This window comes from Thermobia domestica, chromosome 2 (genome assembly GCF_964235325.1).
Source record: "Thermobia domestica chromosome 2, izTheDome1.hap1.1, whole genome shotgun sequence".
NCBI classification, from domain to species: Eukaryota; Metazoa; Arthropoda; class Insecta; order Zygentoma; family Lepismatidae; genus Thermobia; species Thermobia domestica.
In genome coordinates, this window is record NC_137455.1 from 13,834,492 (window position 1) to 13,857,001 (window position 22,510).

Consider the following 22,510-nt stretch of genomic DNA (forward strand, 5'->3'; position numbering starts at 1 on the left):
GCATACATAATGTTCTGTGGTCCGATCCCAACCTAGTTCATCTAATAACTCAATTTCACCGGAAATGGCGCTTACCATTGTCTTCTCCCGAGCCGCTCAACTAAACACTGTCACACGTAGTAAATAGACATTTTTGTTTTAATTCTTTCTAATTGTAATGTTTGAAACTTGTTAGACACTAAATACTCAACGCCTTAGTCATACTGAAATGCCATCTTTCATTAAATCAGCGAAGTCAAGCAATAGTGGGTCTGGTCACAGGCTGACCGTAATAACCAGATAGTGTTGACATTACAGTGTCCGCCCAGCGTCGTGAGGACAATAGAGGAGCTACTTCAAAGGAGGTAGCGAACTCCGGTCTAGAAAGCCAGCATCAACGGCGAAGGAAACCCATGTGCTGACCACACATCGTTCCAAAGGTATGAGTGTCACAAACTGGCTGATAAGCCTTGGCCCCCAAAAGGTTGTTGCACCAGGAGTTTGGGATTTGTTTTTAGTTTAGATTAGTTAGTAAATAATTTAATCTGATTAAAAAAAAAACCTCTAAATTGGGAATTGTAAGATAAAGTTACAATCTTCAACTTCTTGTTCTCAATAACCATTTTCTGTGATAGACAGGTGTGAAACCAGGAAACTGTTCTTAGGATTTTTATCAGGAGATATAATGCAAATGAAATATTTTACTTCAAGGGAGCCAAGAAGAACTTCCATATAAAGTCATCAAACGTTGTTCCTGAAGAATTGCGTATCTAGATACCAGGGCCGGCTCTACCATGTGTGCAAGTGCATTTGAACAGGGCGGCAAAATCTGTTATAATTATATTATTTAAAATAAATATTTCTTGTTGGAAATAGATTTCATGATTATGATAGTTAAATTTAGTAAGTTAACCTTCTATTTGAATATTACATTCATAAATCATATTTAGATCGCATTAGTTCAAGATCACATTGACAGTGCTAAAGCAAATGGTCAAACAAATACCAGCATGAATTGTTTGATTATTGTCAAATACAAGAACTCAATTCTCCAATAGTAGCGAACACTTGCTCTATTTAGTTAGTTATCACAGTTTTGATATGAAAACTAGTCTTGTTTTTGTCAAACAAGTTCATTGAAGGTGGAAACAAGTTTAAAAAAAATAACAGATGTAGAAGAAAAATCAAGAAATAAAGATGAAAGAGCTAGTTGCACTGGAATTGCAAACTGATATATTAAGATTGAAGCTCGGTATTGAGTTCTATGAAAAGGATTTCCATTTTTCCTCTGCAGGTGTGTTTGCTTTATCTTTCACTAACATAATAGGTTATTATTTAAAGAAGAGAAACAAGACACAAGGAGATTGTATTTGTAGTGTTTAGGCGTTTCTGAGTGCGAGTGCACTTTCTATCCCCTTCGTTGTTCATGATGGGGTACCACACTAAAAATCATAGCTTTTAAGATTTGTTCTTTCTGCAGAGAAGATGACAGCAAATGATGCCATTGTATGAGGCGGCAAATTGCCTAGGGCCAGCCCTGCTAGATACTTCTATGTGTTACACAGTATGTACGTGATACGTGCCCTACTTGCTTAAATGAGTCACATATCTGTAGAACTATAAATATAGCATGTGATATTATGATTTTGCAAGTTACTTTCTGCATATAAAGAAAGATGATCAATTAATATAGATTTCATGCTATTTGATTCTAGTTAAATATATTATTAGAAGGTTAATAACTTTATGGTCCTAGAGTAATTACCTAATTCTCCGTTACTTTGATTTTGAAAACGTGCTAACTTATTTTTCTGTCTGTGTTTCCTAATACGAGCATAAAATTTTAATGGAGGAAAAGCCGAACTTATAACTTACCTGGTAATAATCACACAAAATCTGGCTGGCCCACTTGCTTTTCTCTTCTTCTCCGAGGTATCTCTCCTTGACAGCTGCATAAAGAGAATTATCTCTCCACCACGTAAGGCTGCAACCACCAATCTGAACCCATTCCAGAAATGGAGCCAAATACTTGTTTAGTTGCGCTAAGAACAAGCAAGCTGGTGCCCATGGAACTAGATTATCAAAAGATAATAAATAAATAAATTAATTAATTAAGCCCACATTTAAAATAAATTATATTTGAAAAATTGACTTAAGTATTGTTTCGTATTTACATATTGTTTTTGTTATCACAATAAAAATATGATATTAGACAATGGTAAAATATGTGCTCGGTTACAGTAAAATAAATAACATACATGTATAAAATATATTCTTTAATAGTACAAGATAAAATAAATTATTTACAGTTTTATTGTATTAAATTAAAACATTTTTTTTTTAATCATTTCGACAAAATTACACGGACGTCATCATCAAGATTTCCATTTCAAGCCTTGTCAGCACTATCTCAGTATTTTCAGTTTTTATGTTTTTTGGTTTATTAAATAAACGTGCGTAACATAAATTTATATTCGACTGCAAAATTAAACACTTATTTTGCACCAATCCAATCTTCATTAGTTTAGAATTTAATTTACAGGGTGTTTCAAAATAATACCAACAACGTTTGGCAGGTGATTCTTGACATCAAGATAAGACAAAAAGTACAGACCAATCTGAGTGCAGAAATCCGTCATTCTGGAGTTATAGGCTGCCAAAAAATTGAAAAAAAAAATTTAAAGGTCCATAGCTCCAACAATATGGGACCTACCGTAGTCGGGTCAAGACTTCACTTAGGAACTAGTATGTGTCCTGTCCAAATATCCAAGTTTCAGAATCCTTCGGTACTTCTGCAACAATTTTTTATATAGAGGTAGTTGTTGAGTACTTCAAATTACATGCCAGGAGCCAAACTCCCTCTATAAAAAATGTTGCGTGAGTACCGCAGGATTCTGAAACATGTATTTTCGAACAGGGCACATACTAGTTCCTAAGTGAAGTCTTAACCCAACTATGATAAGACCCATAGTTTTGCAGCTATGGACCTTTAAAGTTAATTTTTTCATGTGGAGTTGCCTATAACTTCTAAAGGAAGCATTTGCGCACCAAGGTTGGTCTATACTTTTTGTCTTATCTTGGTGTCAGGAATCACCTCCTAAATGTTGTCGGTGTTGTTTTGAAACACCCTGTATACAATATATCGGCCAATTCTAAGTCCATGATTTGATGCTAAGTTGTGTTATACATTTTAAAGTGAACTTAGTAAAGAATGACATCGAATTTATTACAAAAACAGTTGTAATTTCTAAGACAGTACACAGATAACAAATCTAATATAAGTGTAGAGTTAATATAAGCGAGTGTTTTTCCATAGCACTTGGGCCTAAGTTTTCGTTTACAGGCCTCAGAGCTAGTCAACAACGGGATGTATCATTCGTGATATTCTGGCTTACATACGACTTAGTACAAGATCGTGCAAAAGAGTTGGCCAAAGTACTATGTATAGTTAAACTAATGAAGACTATGTTAAATGTAAAGTAAATGTCTATCTTTAATTATATGTACCCTATAGCATCTATTAGTAATTATTTCGACCACAAAGTTCAAAAAATAAATAAATAAGTAAATAAAATAAAAAAACTTCCTTCTTTACGTCATCACACAAAAGTATTGTCTTGTCCATGTTCTATGTTAGAACTGTATTGTAGTATATAAAACTTAAAAACCTCAAAATTTTTGTAAAAATTTATGTAAACAATTCAAGACTGTCTTGAGTACAAAATAGCAACTGTCTGAATTGAACTAATTAAATCAGGATTGTCTCCGAAACGTAATTCAGTTTATTGGAATAAGCCAAAAATTTATTTTATTCTATCAGGCATACACATGGAACTTCCAGATAAGAAAATATGAAAGACATGCAGATTTCATTCCGCAGTTTTATATAAAAGGACGATTTACGTTCGCTCAATACACACTTCAAGCCTATATTTCAGCTCTAGACTTGCCATTCGCCTATAAGTTAGGTAAGTCAAGAAGGGGTGGAGTCTTCGAGATTTTCTTCAACTACCACACGGATCACAATGTAAGTGCCTTTTCATATTAATCTTCTGATAGTTTCAAATTCCTTGCTTCGTATCTCAAGCAAAGCCTTAATACACGTTATAATAGCAAATAATGAAATTAAAACCTCTTTATTACTCAATTGTAAGTTTCCTATTCTTTTAAATGTTTATCTATCTCTCTCAATATTCTGTAAGAAATCAACCTAAGATTTAGCTAGACTGAGAACCTACAATCAAGAGTTCGATTCTCAGTTTGCCCCACAGTATTTGGTATTCCTCACAGAATGACAGTATATTTGCATTTCTAGATTGGCATTTTAGTGTGTTATAGACTTAGTCCTAGAAATCGACCAGAAAGCTTATCATGAAGTAATATATTATAGTTTAAGCCAAAAATTGGTACCGTAATATTCAATGCAAGTAAGTTTTAAGATAAAATGCATTAGATAAAATGTGTGAGTTCATATTTTTTTTTAAAATTTAATGTGATAGAGATTTCTTTACTAATTTGATGGACGTTATGTAAATTATAAGGAAGCTCACAGTAACTAAGAAGGTTTATGCATATAATTCCTCTAAGTAAGATGTAGACTTTTCTGCTAGTGAGAAGTAAGTTATGGACTTAAAAAGGCTTAAATGATGACAATTGCCAGTTGAATTTAGTTATAGGCAAATTATATATTTTTTGATACCTGTGCAAGTGTCCTAGGCAAATTATACATTTTGATGCCTGTGCATCTATCCTAGGCAAGTTATATATTTTTGATGCCTGTACACTTGTCCTAGGCAAATTATACATTTTTAATGCCTATATACATATCCTAGGCAAATTATATAATTTTTGATGTCTGTATACTTGTCCTAGGCGAATTATATATTTTTTGATGCCTGTGCACCTGTCCTAGGCAAATTGTATATTTTTGATGTCTGTGCACTTGTCCTAGGCAAATTGTATATTTTTGATTTCTGTGCACCTGTCCTAGGCAAATTATATAATTTTTATGTCTGTGCACCTGTTCTAGGTAAATTATATGTATTTTTAATGCTTGTGCACCTGTCCTAGGCAAATTACATATTTTTTGATGCCTGTGCACTGTTCTGATGCTTTCCCGAAAATGGTCATACAATCTCTCAAGAGTAATCTAAAAATGGTTACAAACTATCCCAAGATTGACTTCAGGATAGCCCTGAACTTCATTTGTTCTAACTTTTGAAAGAGTAAAGCTGTCTATAGAAGAAAAAAGAAAAAAAGTCCACCTCTTTGTGAGGTAAAGATACAATAACCTGTAAATTTTCTCCCTCTAGATTCTAAAATTACTAAAGAATAAGGAAGGTTTTGGTTTATGTAATCTTCCACTTGACAAAAATGTTTTCCCAGAGAGAAGGAATATAAGTCAGTTTTATAAACAATGCTTGTGCAATGGATTAAGCGAAAGAGGTATTAGTGCAAGAATGTCAAAACACTTTCCTGAGACATGTCGGGCCTTATGCAGGGTCGTTTTGACGTATGATTAGCGCCATATTAAAGGTTTGACTAATGTATTGTTATCAGAAGTGTATTCAGAATCTCTGATTAGCCCGTAGTAATTGACTAAATTAATCACATGTGACTAACACTAAATTACTCACTACTTAGAGCAGAGGTTGTCTTGTCTTGTCTTCTTCACCGTTATCGGTGTTATTTAAAGGAGCATCAGCTTTAAACCTAGTATGCTAAAAATGTGGATAAATTGAATTACTTGTACTGTATTTGTAACGAATTTTACAAATGGCGGAAGCCGCCATTTGCATTTTTTTGGTCGACTTTCTAGTCGTATTACCTGTTATATATAGTAAGAAATATGTATTTAAATATAAATTGTTAGTTGTGTAGGTTAAAGTATAGAAAGAACAATTAGTCGAATCCAGGTAAAAGATGTATAGTCATAATCAGGTGTGAAAAATAGTCAAAATCGAGGAGTTCCAGCGGGAAGAAGAGGGCTAGTTACCCAGATGTTCAGGGTAAAAATGTTGGATAAAGTGAAAAATAAATGAAATGAGTACGTGTAGAGTAATTGTGAATGTGTGTGTAAATGTTTTCATGAATATGTGTAAAGTGTGTAAATGGTGAACGATGAGAATTTTCCACTTTAACCACTTCCTCTTCGGCAGTTCACTATAGGAGATGTTTACGCTTTCACACTCACCGCGTAACTCCCAGAGCAGAGGTTGCTCTGGTTTAGAAACAATAGTCTTACATTATGAGAATACAAAGGTAAATAATTACGTCTTTCATTCTTTCCTTTCACCTCATCGGGTGAACTAACTATGAAGCAGCTATTAAACCGAGTCCTCTACAATAGCAAAACTGTTTCTTAAAGTGAACGGTGAGAGATGAGTAGAAAATTTCCAGTTTTCTGAAAAACACATACAACTGATTGATAAATTATCTTCCCTTATAATTACAACATAATGCTTCTATTGTCACTAATACTAATTGACTTCTACTTATTCCCCACGCAAGTACTTCCCTCAGAAATAAATAAGTTAATTATAATTCGATTTCGTAACTATTGATGAGTTGTTTTGATGTCAAACTACAAAGAAAACATTACGAATTTCGTATTTCATATATTTTCACTTTTTCAGACTATGCATGCGCATGTCTAATTTCCAATAGTTGCAACATTTGTTTTTCTCACCTGATGTATTGGAGATATATTAGTTAATCATGGCCAAATTAACTTATTAGCGCAACTCCAAGCAGACTCTGAATACCAAAAAGTACGTCCTCCTTAGTACAGAGCTAATGCAGCACTAACTAGTCAGGTGACTAAAGCTTGATTAACGAATTCTCTCTGAATACTGCCCGTCATGTCTTAATGAGTACCCAATAATATAATTATTTCAATTCTTCACAGAATTCTACACTTACTCTTTAAAACATACCTTCTATGTTATTCGATATCTTTTTTTCGATATCAATATATACAAGTGAATAGTTTTCGATATCTCGGTAGTATTCTTAGTAATGACATGAAGTGTGAACGTGAAATAAAAGCAAGGATAGAAATGGCGAAAGAAGCCTTTAGGAGGAAGAAAAGTCTGTTTTGTGGGACCTTGAATAGAGAGTTGGGAAAAAGACTCATAAAATGCTTCGTGGGGCGGAAACGTGGACATTACGTAAAAGTGATGAAAAACGACTGGAAGCATTCGAAATGTGGGTGTGGAAAAGAATGGAAAGAATTAGTTGGGTCGAGCGGAAAACGAATGAGAGAGTGTTAGTAATGGTGGGTGAGAAAAGAACACTTTTAGATATTATTAGGAAGAGGAAGAGAAACTGGTTGGGACATTGGCTAAGAAGATATTGTATCATGAGGAACGTCATAGAGGGTATGGTGGCGGGAAAAAGAGGCAGCGGGCGAAGGAGACTACAATTAATGGATGATATAAAAACAGAAAGATCATACGTGAAGACGAAGAGGTTAGCGGAGGACCGTGGAGCATGGAAGCTTCTCAGCTGCTGCAAGTGACCTGCCAGTAAGGGCAGAATACCTATGATGATGATGATTCTACACTGCTCCACAAAACTTAAGCAACTCGAAGAAAGTGGCAGAAAATAAAACCACACGATCACTGCACCAAGTATAATGAACAAACAGACGGTCCAGATGCACAATGCAACACAAGTGAAGACGAACAATACAGTTAGAATGTACAGAGCGACCAAAAAGTTCAGCACAACGATAGCTCAACAGGTGAAGCTGGATTGTGCGAGGGCATAGGCAGTCAATATGGCGTGTGACCACCACGAACAGCTATACAGGCACGACATCTGGCCTCCATGCTGCAAATCAGACTGTTAATCATGTCTTGTGGCAGATGGTGCCGCTCCTCGAGGCGAGCTGCTTGCAGGTCAGGAAGAGTGCGTGCTGGTGGACTGCGCTGCGTTATTCGCCGCCCAAGAGCATCCCACGCATGCTCAATGCGATTCAAGTCCGGCGAATATGCAGGTCATGCAATACGCGTAATGTCTTCGCTCTCCAGATACTCGGACACAAGATGTGCACGGTGTGGGCGGGAATTGTCACCCATGAACAGGAAGTCTGGGCCAAATGCTCCGCGGAAACTGGGCACACGTGTATTGAGAATTTCATCCCGATATCGTTGTGCTGTCAAAGTGCCATGTTGCACAATATGAAGGTCGGTTTTTCCATTCAGCATAATTCCACCTCACACCATAATGGAACAACCGCCATAGGACGGTCGTTCAGCAATGAAGTTTGGATGATAGCGTGTTCTTGGCTCTCTCCACACTAAAATCCGACCAGAATCAGACGACAGGCTGAATCTCGACTCATCGGAGAACATGACACGCGCCTAATGGTGTTCCCCCATGCAACATGTTCCTGACACCATATGTAACGCGCAGGTTTGTGCTCCAGTTTCAATGACACACACAACACAGGTCTCCTTGCATACAGTCCTGCTCTATTGAGCGCCGACGAACAGTTTCACGACTCACGCGTTGTCCTGTAGCCTGGAGCAACTCATTGGCCAGTTGAAAGCATGAAACTTGACGGTTACGTTTGGCAGAAATTGTGAGAAATCGGTCCTCGACCGCCGATGTCTTCTTCGGACGGCCTCCTGCATGACGTCTACTGACTTCCCCTCCATTTTGGAAGCGACTCCATTGCCTCGATACAACACTTTTGTTCAAGTTGAATTCCTGCGCCACTTCCACTTGCGATCGGCCAAGTTCCAACCTCCCAATTATTTGCCCGCGGTCAAAGTCACTCAAATGTCGTCTACCAGCCATTGCAAGGTGTGTACCCCACACAAGAACCACTAACTAAATGCTTGAAGCCTCGGACACTACTGGGCTGTGGTGTACGCCTTATGGCATACGTTGTTCACCGCGCTTGCAATGGTGCTGCTTATGCGATAGAGTGGGTGCTCGCCTTGCCTGTGTGTCTCTGTGTATGTGCTTGCGACTAACCAGTATTGAATTGGCCCCACACGTCACTTATACCACGTTCTCTCGAGTTGCTTAAGTTTTGTGGAGCAGTGTATGTTCTTTTACATTTGAAAATGGCTAGCATATTAGAAGTCGAAATATAATGGGGAACTATATTCCTTCATTCAAGAAAATGTAATTAATTTATATATCAAAGTTCAACAAACATGTTGCAGTTTTCTTGTGCTAATTTCTTTCTACATTATTTCTATTACATTTTAACTTATATTTTATTCATAAACTAGGAATATCGTGAATAAATTTTGTAATTCAACACCTTTGAACTTTTCTATCGAATGTAAATCTTACTTGTTGCCTACGTTGGGCTTAAAAGAATAGATAAACAAAACTATGTACGTGGTAACTTACTCACCGTAAGTAGCTTCACTGTGGAAGACCGTGTCGTGAGCCAATAAATCTAACATTTCAGAATCACATAAACCAAACTTTGCTGCTGTTCCTAATGCTAAGGCGCGCTCCACCTACAAAAACAATATAACTTGCTTCATTAATTGTTTATATACAGTTTATAAATGTCTAATTAAATATATATGGTTTACAGTTTATTGTAAATTTTTAGGAAGCAAGAAACATCCAAATAGTTTTGAAGAAGAAAATAGTATAAAATACATATATAAAAATAAAGACTTACCCTGACTTTTCCTAAGATACTCTCCAACTCTTCCAACATAATGTGAAGCTGATCTTTAATATTTCCCTTTGGCACAATGTCATGTTCTTTATCAGACCACCACGACGTCTGCCATGCCAAAATCTTAAAAAAAAGCATTTAAAAAATAAATTACATTTATATTGATATTATTTTTACTAAATAAGCAATATTTCTCCAGAAGAAAACATCACTTTTAAAAACGTTAAATAAAAAATCAGCTGTTAATTAAAAACAAGGAACATATCACATTAAAAACTTTAAAGAATCAATTTCTGCACAATAAATGTAATCAAATTTGTAATTGAGGGGGTTAGCACAACAGTGGTCTAACCCATATTTATTTTTTAAATGGTGAAAAATCAAGTGAAACTTAAACACATGTGTTTTTTTGTATAATATATGTATGTACAATGTATGACACATTCAACCACTTGTGCTTGCTTTTGTTATATTGTACAAAAAAACACATTTGTTTAAGTTTATCTTGATTTTTCTCCATTTTTAAAAATGTGAGTGAGACCACTGTTGCGCTAACCCCCTCAATTGTACTTAAGACAATGAAGAAAAATATTTCTATAAACTCTTCTTCCTATTGAATTTTCAATCTATTTTTCGGTTGTTGATTACCACCGTTTCCAACTGGGTTAGTTTTATTGAAAAGGTGGGAAGATAGTAGTATGGTTGAATATAGGAAAATATAGGAAATTAAGTTTTTTTTGAGGCGTGTAGTTTTCTGTCACTTATGCCGAATTCTTTTTATGCTTTCTTTCTTTCCTGCTTTCTTTCTTTCACTCTCTAATTGATGATGGACACAGTATGGCGGTAAAGTGCCATACGAGGCCCGTTTGGAAAGTAACCTCCGATTAGTCACTGTACATGAAGTAGCGCGGGCGGTGCTACCATCTATGCACAGACGTACGCGGTAGATCAGTCTACATCCAACCGTGGTAGACTGAAGGTTCTCTAATCACTAGTTCCACTTTTGTAGCGTCTCAAAATGTGTGCTGTAATAGAAAATCCCGCCAAGTGCGAGGTGCGAGCTGTTATACGTTTTCTTACGGCAGCAGTTATTCATCGGGATCTTTGTGCCGTGTATGGACCAAGTGTGATGAGTGAAGAAGTTGTTCGTGGATGGGAAAATGGACGAACAAACATTCTTGACGAAGAGAGGAGTGGCAGTCCATCAGTGGTCACTGATGAACTCGTTCAGAAAATTGATGGAAAAGTTCGTGAAAATCGACGTTTCATAATCTCGGAGCTTTCCGATGAATTTCCACAAATTTCCAGAACTGTGTTATATGATCTCAGTGCTTTAGTGATTATGAGGAACTGAAAGATGCGGTCAGAGGCTGTCTCAAGGTACAGGCGGGATATTTATACGTTGATGGAATTTCTAAGCTAGTGCAGAGATGTGATAAGTGCTTGAATATTTGTGGAAACTATGTTGGAAAATAGAGCAAAGAATTAGTTTTCAGATGTATATAATAAATTATTCTTATTTACTTTGGTGTTTCTTTTTTAACCAATTAGAGGTTACTTTCCGAACGGCTGTCTTAGATGATGACTGAAAAAGAAGTATAAATTCAATAGAGATGACAGAAACGTATATATTTAAAAAAAAAAAAAAAAAACTATTTTCTTATCTTATCTTGTATATAACCAAACTATTATCTCTTCGGCCTTACTACTAAACTAAGCCTTATGAAGGTGGTGGCAGGTAACGACGGAAAACCAATTAGTAGAAACAATAAAACAAAATAACTTACACTCAATATTTTCGTTCACTGTAAATGTAATTACCTTTATCTTCTATTTTAATCTTATCTCAAGAAGTGAGAAACAAAACAATAACTTAGCCATGGAATTGTTTAATAAGCTATGCGTGTTTTTAAAAGCTAAATTAAAATATATATATATGCCAATTTCAACTTATTTATTTGCTTCTGTATATTAAACACAACAGGTGTACACCTATTGATAGTGTTCAGAAATGTATATATATATATATATATATATATATATATATATATATATATATATATATATATATATCTCGGAAAGCACAATTCAGAAGTAAACAGGCAATGTTACAATCATATATGAATATTATTTCTGTATGCTAAATTGTTCAGTATATATTGTTTTATATATCACGACTATCTATTGTATAACTCTTTCGACAGTATTATACAATTGGGATTATTCTTTGAATTGAAATACACTCAATACATTCGTATGCTGTCATAGTTCGTGAAATATTGGTAATTACGAGGAAATTTTCTGTTCAGAGCATGATAGACGATTTTTGAGAGCGATGTTGACGAATGTATCTCGCTGTAGATAAGTTTATTCAAAATACATAAAAGACAATAAGCCATTTTTGTTTCAAGAGAAAGTAATAAATATTTTAGTAAAAGTTCAACATAATTTTCGTATCGAGGATATATTTCTGTATCTTTATACGTCAAATAACGCAAAATTCTATTGAATTAGTTCTAATTGAAGCACGGTTTTGTGCATTAGGGTTCCACACACTAATTATATAATAGAGTACATATGGATAAGATCTTTACCTTATAAACAACAAATCATATAAACGAAAAAAAAATGTTTATATACTAGACTCCCGAGCATCTAGCCTAATGTGGCGGAAGGGAAGGCCAGATAACAAAAAAGACAGATAGGCTGGAGTTTTATGAACTCATTTCTTTATGAACATTAAGCATACCCCAAGAACAATTTACGAATATAGTACTATACAGTTATAATCAAGAACAGCAGCAAGCGTACTGTATTGAGGTTCGTTACACACTGAAGAAACAATGAACAAGGAACAAAACCCTGCTCTTTTCCTGTCACAACTTGTATTTTGCACACGTCACGTAGGAGGATCGTAGTAGATAGGACCGTGGTATTCGTCGTGGTTAGAATTTTCTGTAAACACGAATACGATACTCACTTTTCTTTTCTCTCCCTCTCTATACAATTCGTCTTTCTTTCTCTCTCGTTTTCCCCGCTGCGTCACTACGAAACACAGGTCATCCAATACTTACATCCTATCGCAACCGGAGCTGGGAAGCGGCGGACAAGAATATAAGTACCGTAGAATAAAATATATATGTAGACACGAAAAAGTTAAAAACTAATCTCATGAGCAAATGTATAGCATATGTAATGACACTCAATATGAATTATAATGCACATAAAATAACATCAAACACACAAATAAACGAATTCCTACTTTTAACATTTACGGCCGTTCATTAACTTTGGCTTTCGGTGGTGTGGTGGCAATTCGGAATGTGTTATCACACTCACAATAATTTTCGACCGGTCAACTCGTTCAGGGTCGTTGTGGTCCTGGTGTTGAGTCTCAACTAATCACAAAGATTCCACAATAAGTTCCACAAATGGTGATTCTAGTTTGTCCATCGGATTTTCACTTCCGGATACTTCAAGCAACGTCAAGTTATGCAGTACTCGGAGGCTTATGTGTCCATCGGGGTTTACGAAATTATTGTAGCTGCAACTGCGCACAACATTTAATAGATTAGTTCATTAAAACTGATTCAAAAGCCCACTCTACGTTCGAATATATATATATTGTATATATATATTATTATATATATACAAGACGAGTTCTTGCCCAGGCTACAACTAGCGTATTTACGTCACTGTCCAGCCAAGGTTATGTCCACAGTAAATAGTCCACAAAGTTTTTTTTACAGGAAGCAGCCAATAATTTCGTACTTGTTATCTACCTGTCATAGCTACGGCAGCATGACACATTTTCTACGGGATAAGAGATGAGAAATCCTTGAACTCACAAATTAATAATTATGTTATGCAGGAGTCAAGTTAAGGGAGGTGTATAAATAATATTTTCTAAATTTGTCTACAGTATTGCCAGTCTTTAATTTTCAGGAGAAGATATATACCTGGTATATATATATTATATATTGTATAATTTGGAATACGTATTTAAGCTTCAAGTACTCAACCCAAGCAAGGGAGTTCACTTCACACAAAAAATGTTGAACAACTTAGAACAGCATGGACACAAAGGTCCGGTGGCTACGGCTGGAGATGCGCGAATAATTATGTTCGTCCAACCACCTTCCACATACAGCAAGGCGTGGGTGGGAGGAGAGAGTCCCGAAAGTTCAAATCCAAGAGACAGTTACAAAGAATGTAGACGTCACGTGAACAGCCACCCTCTTTTTTTACCCATATATGGTCTTAGGATTGGAACTAGGCGCACAAACACATATCAAACTTGTGAGAGAGCAGCTTCGAGAATTTTCTTTCATATACGAGGCTTGGTCACTTAAGTTCAAAATTAACACTATCTTTCCCATTTTGATTAAATGCGATAAATGGGCTTAGGGGACCGGTGACACAGACGCCCGCTTCCGATGCCTTGGCAATGTTACCAATGCAACGCCTTGCATTTCTCATTTAATTACGATAAAACAAAAGTAGGCAGGATAATATGAAGGCTGGATGTGAGTCTACTGTATATTAACTTTTATTTGTGACTATAAAATATTTTGTACACGGTCATCTTATGTTACAGACCTACACAAGTAGGATCACATTATTGAGTATAAGCTCTTTGGTTTGTACTTTTGTATTTTTTTTTTTAATCTCAAATTGCAATAAAATATAAGAAGAAGAAGAAGCTCTAAGAAGCCCTTGAAAATAGATGAAAAATTGAAATTTGAATGATAGAATTATTCTTACTTTAACATAAAGTGGAAGTGTGCACTCTTTAACTGAGAACTTGACACTGTCTTGTATCCGACTGTTTACACTATGGTTGTACTGCATCACAGAAGTCATTAAGATTTTCTGTGCCTCGCTCTTTCCTAGTTGTGTCATCTGAAAAATAAAAATGTATCATAAGATAAGGAAGCTAATACAACAAAAAGAGATACTCTAAAACATACAAAGCCTTCAGTAATTCTCTTGATTCTTTAAAGCAGTGTTTCTCAAACTTTTTTCAACTGGGAGCCACTTTTATTAGTCAGAATCATTCAGGATCACCATACTCTTGTCCCCTTCAAAAGCAAATTTATACTGGTGTACTAACAACAGATTTGAAGTAAATATTAATAAATGTAAAACCATGATATATAGTAGATGTGAAAAAAACGTATGACCTCATTTACTCGATCAATAATGGAACATGCTTAGAAAAATTAGACACAAAGATCTACGTGTGATATTTGACAAAAAAAATTAACCTTTTCGCATATGCGGCAAATATCACAAAGGATGCATATAGAAACATTGGCTTTCTTATCAGAACAACTAAAGAATTTACAAACGATAACACTTTAAAAGCACTTTACTTTTCTGACGTAAGATCCAAACTTGAATATTCCTCACTTATTTAGAACACTTCTGTGAAAACACGTAGTCAAAAAATAGAGCAGATACAAACCCAATTTTTATGTTTTCTCACTTACAAAAGGACAGAATTTTACTCAAAATACGAATTTATGATAATTTACGTGATAACTTGATTACTTTAAACACTTAGAACAAAAATGGACGTTGAACGACCTCCTTCTCTTACACAGATTTTTGAACAACAAAATAGATTGAACAGAAATAATTGCAGAAATAATGATTCAGGTTCCATCCCTCAAAACACGCAAGGGAAATAGTGGCCTGTTCTACTGAAAGATGACACGAACAAATGCACTGCATATGTCACCTAAATGGAGAATTTGTGCTACATACAATAAGATGAATAAGGGTTATAAAGATGTTAACATATTTAATTGTTCTGAAAAGTCATTCAAAAACTAATATTGTGTGTTTTTGTAAAAAAAAAAAAAAAAAAAAAAAAAAAAAAAAAAAAAAATTTAAGGAAAATGTATTATTCTAATTTGATATTCTATATTCAAGCATCAGTAACATCATAATTTAATTTTTGTATTCAAGTTTTACGTTATAATCTAACATTATGTATTCAAGTTTCATATATAGAGACTGAAATTGGGCAGTAATGCCTGTTGTGTCGATAAATAATATTTTTTTTATAAAAAATGTTTTCAGCATATACTATTATATTTATTATTTTAAAATAGTATTAAATAAAATTGTTATAATTTTAAATTGTCATTAACATAACAGAAAAACATATTAGTATTTTTTTAATGATTGAATATTATCGAGAATATTTTATAATATATCTATATAAGAAGGATTGTGTACAAGACGAAACGAGACAAAACTCTTTCAACAGAAACACATACATTCTTGCAGATGAGACATCACTTTTACGATACATTTCTGAGATAAGACAACCTCAACTCTTCACACACACAAACACACTCACACACACACAGATAACCAGGAAATATGAATGTAAAGATTTGGGCGTTGTGTTTACACACAATATGTCGTTTATGAAGCACATAGATAATATAGTAGCAGAAGCATATAGGATATTGGGTATTGTAATTAGAAACACGCAAAGTTTGACGGATACATATTCTATTAAATTATTGTTTAATAATTTAATAAGAGGTAAACTGGAATATGCATCAATAAATTGGTCACCAAATTTCAAATCCCATCAAAAACAGTTAGAAAGAAATTCTTACGATATCTCTATTACAAGAGATATCATTAATCGGCTTTAAATAAAAGAATTCCATATGTAGAATTATTGAAAGAGTTTAATTGTATATCACTGATTGACAGATGTTTTAGATCAGATATTTTTATATAAGTCAATAAATAAAATAATGGTAACATCGATTTTCTTTTTCTAAAAAAATAATTTTAATGTTAGACAATGTAATTTGAGATCAAGAGATTTATTAACAAATAATATACCCAGAATTGTTTCTTTACAAGACTCATTGTTGCATAGAATGTGCAAGACGTATAATAAATTATCTGGTAAGCATGGAGTACTGGATTTTAGCGTAAAGTTACCAAAGTTTGTGAAAATATTAAAGAATATATATACAAAATGAGTGTTGGTATTATTGTGGTTGTAAAATGAATAAGTTGAAAATGTAATGTAATGATTGATTGGACACACTTTTCTGTGATCTTTTAAATTTTTTATGAGTACGTTTGTTTCCTTCCTTTTTATTCCAAATCAACATGTCAAATGCAAACTGAAGGGTAAAGGGAAAAAACAAGGAATGTCCATGTATGTGCTTTTTCGGGTGCTTTGTCCTATCTTTTGGTGTCTCTTGGTACTATTTGACTGTATATGCCATGCATACGTAGATGTAAAAATGCCCATGTAAAAAGGGGCAAAAGATGTAACTAACCCTGTTCTTCTTACGTGGTTTTCAATATTAAATCGCAGTTTTCTCGAAAATGCAGTTTTGTGACATTCCTTCTTTTTTCCCCTTACTCTTCATTTGTTATTCAGTGTTGCAAACTAAGGATGTTATAGAATCACAAACATCCGAAGTTTGGAAGCTTTTAACACATATACAGTACAACGGAGATGAACAGGATAGTACACATCGAAAGTATCTTAGCGTTGAATATCATGGTCATGGTATGACTTGTTTCGAATGAATAGGAACGAAGTTATCAGGGCTTGAAAATTTGAATTTTTTGAAATGAGTTATTACGAAAAAATGCTTACATAAGTGTCATATCTAGTTACTTGTGTGGTTTGTAATGGATGTGTAAATTAGTTTGCTCTTTACAGCACTTCAATATCTCAAACCTTTCCGGAGATATGATAAACATTGCTGAAGTTCGCAACACTGCTTAAATCATGTAATTGCGAGAACTTGTAATTATACATCTACTAAAAGCTATAAATGCTATAATGCTATAAAAAAAGAAGGAAAACAACAAACATTTTAAATATTTTCCACAAATATGCCATTTTCAATAGAGTTGGGAACTTTATCAATATTTATTATATCTCCGGAAAAGTTCGAGATATCGAAGCGCTGTAAACGGCAAAATAATTTGTTTACCTATTGCAAACCATACAAGTAACTAGATATGATACTTATCTAAGCATCTATTTGAATTAAAATCTTTCGAGAAAAAAAATGAAATTTTCAAGTCCTTGTAACTTCGTTCGTGTTCATAACAAACAAGTCATACTATGACCATGGTATCCAAGGTTAAGGTACTTTCGATGTACATTATTCTGTTCATCTCCTTTGTGCTGTATGTGTGATAGAGGCTTCATACTTTGGATGTTTATGATACTATAACATCCTTAGATTGTAACACTGAATAATAAATATGATGGGCTTTATGCAGAGTCGTTACGACGTCTGATTAACGCCATACTACGGAGTTGACTAACGGATGGTTATGAGAATTGTATTCAGAGTCTCTGATTAGGACCTAGTATTTGACGAAGTTAATCACATGTGACTAATTAATCTAGAACAGAGGCTAATCTTTTACCCACGGTTTAGCGTGCGAAACATCATTTCGTGTTTTGTATTTCATGTATTTTCATTTTTACAGACTACGCATGCGCTCATCTACTTTTCCGTAGTTGCCACATTTGCTTTTCTCACCCGATGCATTGGGGTTATGTACGCTAATCTTACCCAAATCAACTTTTTAGTTGTACTCAAAGTAGACTCTGAATACCAAAAAGTGCATCTTCCTTAGTAAAGAGCTAGTATGCCATCAACTAGTCTGTGACTAACCCTCGATTAACGAATTCTCTCTGAATACCGCCCGTTTTCTTTAGGTTTTCGTTTGACATGTTGATTTGAAAAATGTAATAATCTGACGTAGTGTTTTTTGAAGAAAAAAATATAGTTGCTTCGTGCAAAGTTTCGTTTTTTTTCCTATTTTGGTTTCTTCGTTATAACGGTTGGACAGTATAAATGATGCATCCTGTGTATATATATAAGATATGAAAATCTATATCATCTTATCTTATTAAATTAGGGGTCTATATAATTTATACTTGTTTGACACTCAACTGAGCTCGTGATACACAATTACTCAAATTTTTATATTTTCTGTCTTTCTTGCATTAATGTTCAATCTACGAGGTCCACAACAGCATGCAACAAGGACCACAGTTTGTGAAATCCACTTAAAAAAAAAACAAAAAAAAAACATAATGACAAGAGAATGAAGGTAGTGGAAAGGCGATCACTATGCACCAAGCTGTCATTACAAACTTTTTGAGGAAGTATGTACAGTATATATATAAGATATAAGGAAGTATCGTTCCAGAAGGTATGGTCTGTAGGAAGATATATCATAATCATTATTACAGCATGAAAGTCCTTTAAGGTAATATGGTGAATTTTTCTTTTCTGATTGTGTGTGTTGCAATTGATACGTAGCCAGACTTAGATCTTGTGTTAAAGGGACCATTTTAAAAATTGATGTGTGCTACATATGAAGAAAACATGTATATAAATATGTATATGCAACACATCAGATGGAAGTTTTCTTTTTTAATACTAAACAATAGTCTAGTTATATTAACAAAACGAGGAAACAACCGAATTTTTACACATCAAATTCTCTGTATGTACGATTTCAATAAGACACAAAGAGTGAAAAGTGAATAACTGGCTCAGGACTCGAACCCGGGACCTTCGGCATAAGCATCATCACAGTATGCCGAAGATCCCATGTTCGAGTCTCAGTCCAGTCGTTCAGTTTTCACTCTATGTGTTTTTATAGTCTAGTCATGTTTATAAAAACTTTGACAGAATTTATGGCTAGACTAGGTACTAAAGATAATACACCAGTACTGTTTGCGTGTTACTTGCCACGGTGTTACTTGCCACTATTGGAATTTCGTGTTACTTGCCACGATTACCTTATCGCATATTTATCTGTCTATGACAGCGTGCCCGTTGCCACGCATCTGCATCTAGATTTGACCTAGAGGGGGTGAGAGTAATATCCCAAGCAATTTTCAAAGCTTGCAAAGGAGTATTCTTGCAAATCTACACAAACAATTGAAATTCTTCAGTAATTCGAGCGCTCATTTTGCCGTCTGAAAGCATGGAAGAAACGCAATGATTTATCTTTACATCACATTCGATCCATACTTCTAGGTGGTTCCAATACGAACCTTGTCATTTGCGCGTCGCACGTCATAATGATTGTGATTATTTGCAAAATCCAACAGCATGTCCCTTTGCTTCTTAATCAACTATTCCAACTTTTGTACGTAACTCAAACTTCTGATACATTTTTTTTTTTTTTTTTTTTAATCATAGCCTCTTCTCAGATTCTCGAGAATTTGTTGTATTCTCTCGTCAAGCTTTATAGAAGATACTTTCCTTCTCTTTTACGGTATACCGGTACCTTGCACTTGCTGTCTCATAAAGGCATGGGAACTAAATTTAGCGTCTTCCTTCAGCACCTTTAACAAAGATAAACACAAACTTCAGACTAGCTGTACCACCTGAAGAAAGGCTAATAGTGACATTAAGGTAAGCATGTACTATGTGTGTATTAGAATGATTTGCCTGTAATATAAGCGTTAATAATAATTAGACACCTAGTGACATTGGTCCATTTAGTTGTACTGTGGTATCGGATTCAAAATCTAACAGATTTCGGTGGTAAAGCGTTCACTTCTGGTGCATAGGGTCCCTGGTTCGAACACAGCTCGCGCTAAATGGGGTTTGTGGTGGACAAAAACCATGTGGATGGGTTTTCCCATTTCCTCCCGTTTTCTTCACCTTGCCATTTCATTCATTCTCACCATCGCCGTCTCCTTTAGCCTACCCGGCATAACCGTGCAACAAAACTCCAAGGTTTCATTTCATTTTCATTTCAAAATGTAATAGACTCCTGTGTAAATACCTGTTTTTTTGGTGGGAAGTTCATTCCAGTTTCTTACAATAGCGAAACACACTTCCTCCTGCAATTTCTTCTTTGAATTTATATCTGAATATTCTTGCTAACTTTTTTAAATATATAACGCTGGGTGTTTCTCTATTTCATCAATTTTTCATTGTCTTTATCACTAATTAAAGACATACATGTATTAGCTTCCATTGCGAACACTTTTTTCATATTCTACACACGGAGCGAACTGTTATGTGAAAAAATTTGTAGAAAACATCTATTTTTTTTATCTCTCTCTGCTTGGACGTACCGCACCTCGGCAACGTTTCTGTCGCCGTCGCCGCAGTGAGCGGACTCCCATAAGACTCAATGCATTTTTAGATGTTGCCCAACTGTTCCGTCGCCAAGCTGTTGCCTTAGGCCTACCGCTCACTGGCAACATTTTGTCGGGCAACTATCTTGTTGCTCTGGCTAAATGCATTGAGTCTTATGGGAGTCCGCTCACTGAGGTGACGGCGACAGAAAAGTTGCCGAGGTGTCGCCAAGCAGAGCGACAGCAGGGCAACAGCTCGGCGACGGAACAGTTGCGCAACATCTAAAAATGCATTGAGTCTTATGGGAGTCCGCTCACTGAGGCGACGGCGACAGAAAAGTTGCCGAGGTACCTCCAAGTAGAAAGGTAAAAAATAAATATTTTCTACAAGTTTTTTTCACGTAACAGTTCGTTCCGTGTGTAGCGCGTGAAAAGAAGTGTTCGCAATTGAAACTAATACATTTTTTGATTAGTGACTAGCATGTCTTTAATTAGTGATAAAAAATATGCAAAATTAATTGAGGAAATAGAGAAACTCCCAGCATTAAAGAACAAATATATATAAAGAAGAAATTGTGGAAGGAAGTGTGTTCCGCTGTTATAAGAAACTAGAATGAGTTTTCCAGCCAAGAAAAAACAACACAGGTAAATTACTTCCACCCCCTCAAGGTGAAATCTAGATGCAGATGCGTGGCAACGGGCACGCTGTCATAGATAGATAAATATGCGATAAGGTAACCGTGGCAAGTAACACGAAATTCCAATAGTGGCAAGTAACACCGTGGCAAGTAACACGCAACGCCAGTACTTACTCTGACAAGCATCAACGTATATACGTGATTTTTTTTTAACATAATCCCCATCTCATTACTCTTATATAACACTTAGGTATACTATGCACTATGAGATAAATCCTAGGGAATATCTTAGGATTTATCGTAGGACAAATGTTATGACATATCTCGTAGGAAATCCTACCCTTTTGTGAAATACATGTGAAATCCTAGCCTTTTGTGAAATACACGTGAAGATTTATCCTGTTTCACATCCTACGAAGAGGTGCCAGATCTCACAACGCATACTTGGCCAGCAATGTTTTCCAGTGCCTTCTGCCTTGCATGTCTCTTGTGGTAGAGAGTTGACTTTGTATTATATAAAAATGTATGCTCCTCGTATGCACTAATAAAAAGTGCACAAATAGCATCTTTGCTGACGGGAAGAAAACAAATTTGTTTTCATTTTCTCTCACCTGATGTCGCTTAAATCAAAATCTTACGAATTTTCTTTAACGAAATGACATGCGATCTGATGTTATACACGTTGAGATTTTGACTCTAGGAAAAACCGTAAGATATCTCCTAGGATTTATCTAATAGTGTATAGAAGGCCTCAGAATCTTAAACTAATCCTAGCATGGATGATAATAGGGATCAAAATTTATACTAACAATAGTGAAATTTTACTCACCTCTACCAAGGATGATTTGTTAGTAATTTTATTTTTTAATTCTTGGAAAATATCACTGTCATCTGCTACTGAAAGAATCAACTTGACATTCTCTGGAAGTTCAACAGGCAACCATTCACATGTCTGTGAGCCATAAGACTTCACCTGCAGAATGGAATTAATCTAAACTCATTTCTAGTAACACGTAATTCTTTCAAATTATATTTAACATTTATCCACACTGAAAATTTTAGAAAATTTCCGATATGGAACGGTTGGTTCATATTTGTTTATCATTAAAACTATCA

At 35.0% G+C, this 22,510-nt stretch overlaps 1 protein-coding gene across 1 annotated transcript in view; it reads right to left on the reverse strand.

Annotated features, from left to right (window-relative positions):
- The window catches only part of LOC145670258 (NACHT and WD repeat domain-containing protein 2), a 244,606-nt gene that overhangs the window by 42,833 nt on the left and 179,263 nt on the right, over window positions 1–22,510 (reverse strand). The window contains exons 13-17 of the mRNA XM_081738676.1: window positions 22,224–22,367; window positions 14,399–14,536; window positions 9,635–9,757; window positions 9,356–9,464; window positions 1,855–2,051 (exon numbers count right to left, since the gene is read on the reverse strand). Coding sequence (XP_081594802.1) covers window positions 1,855–2,051; window positions 9,356–9,464; window positions 9,635–9,757; window positions 14,399–14,536; window positions 22,224–22,367 — 711 coding nt within the window. The remainder of the gene's footprint in view (window positions 1–1,854; window positions 2,052–9,355; window positions 9,465–9,634; window positions 9,758–14,398; window positions 14,537–22,223; window positions 22,368–22,510) is intronic.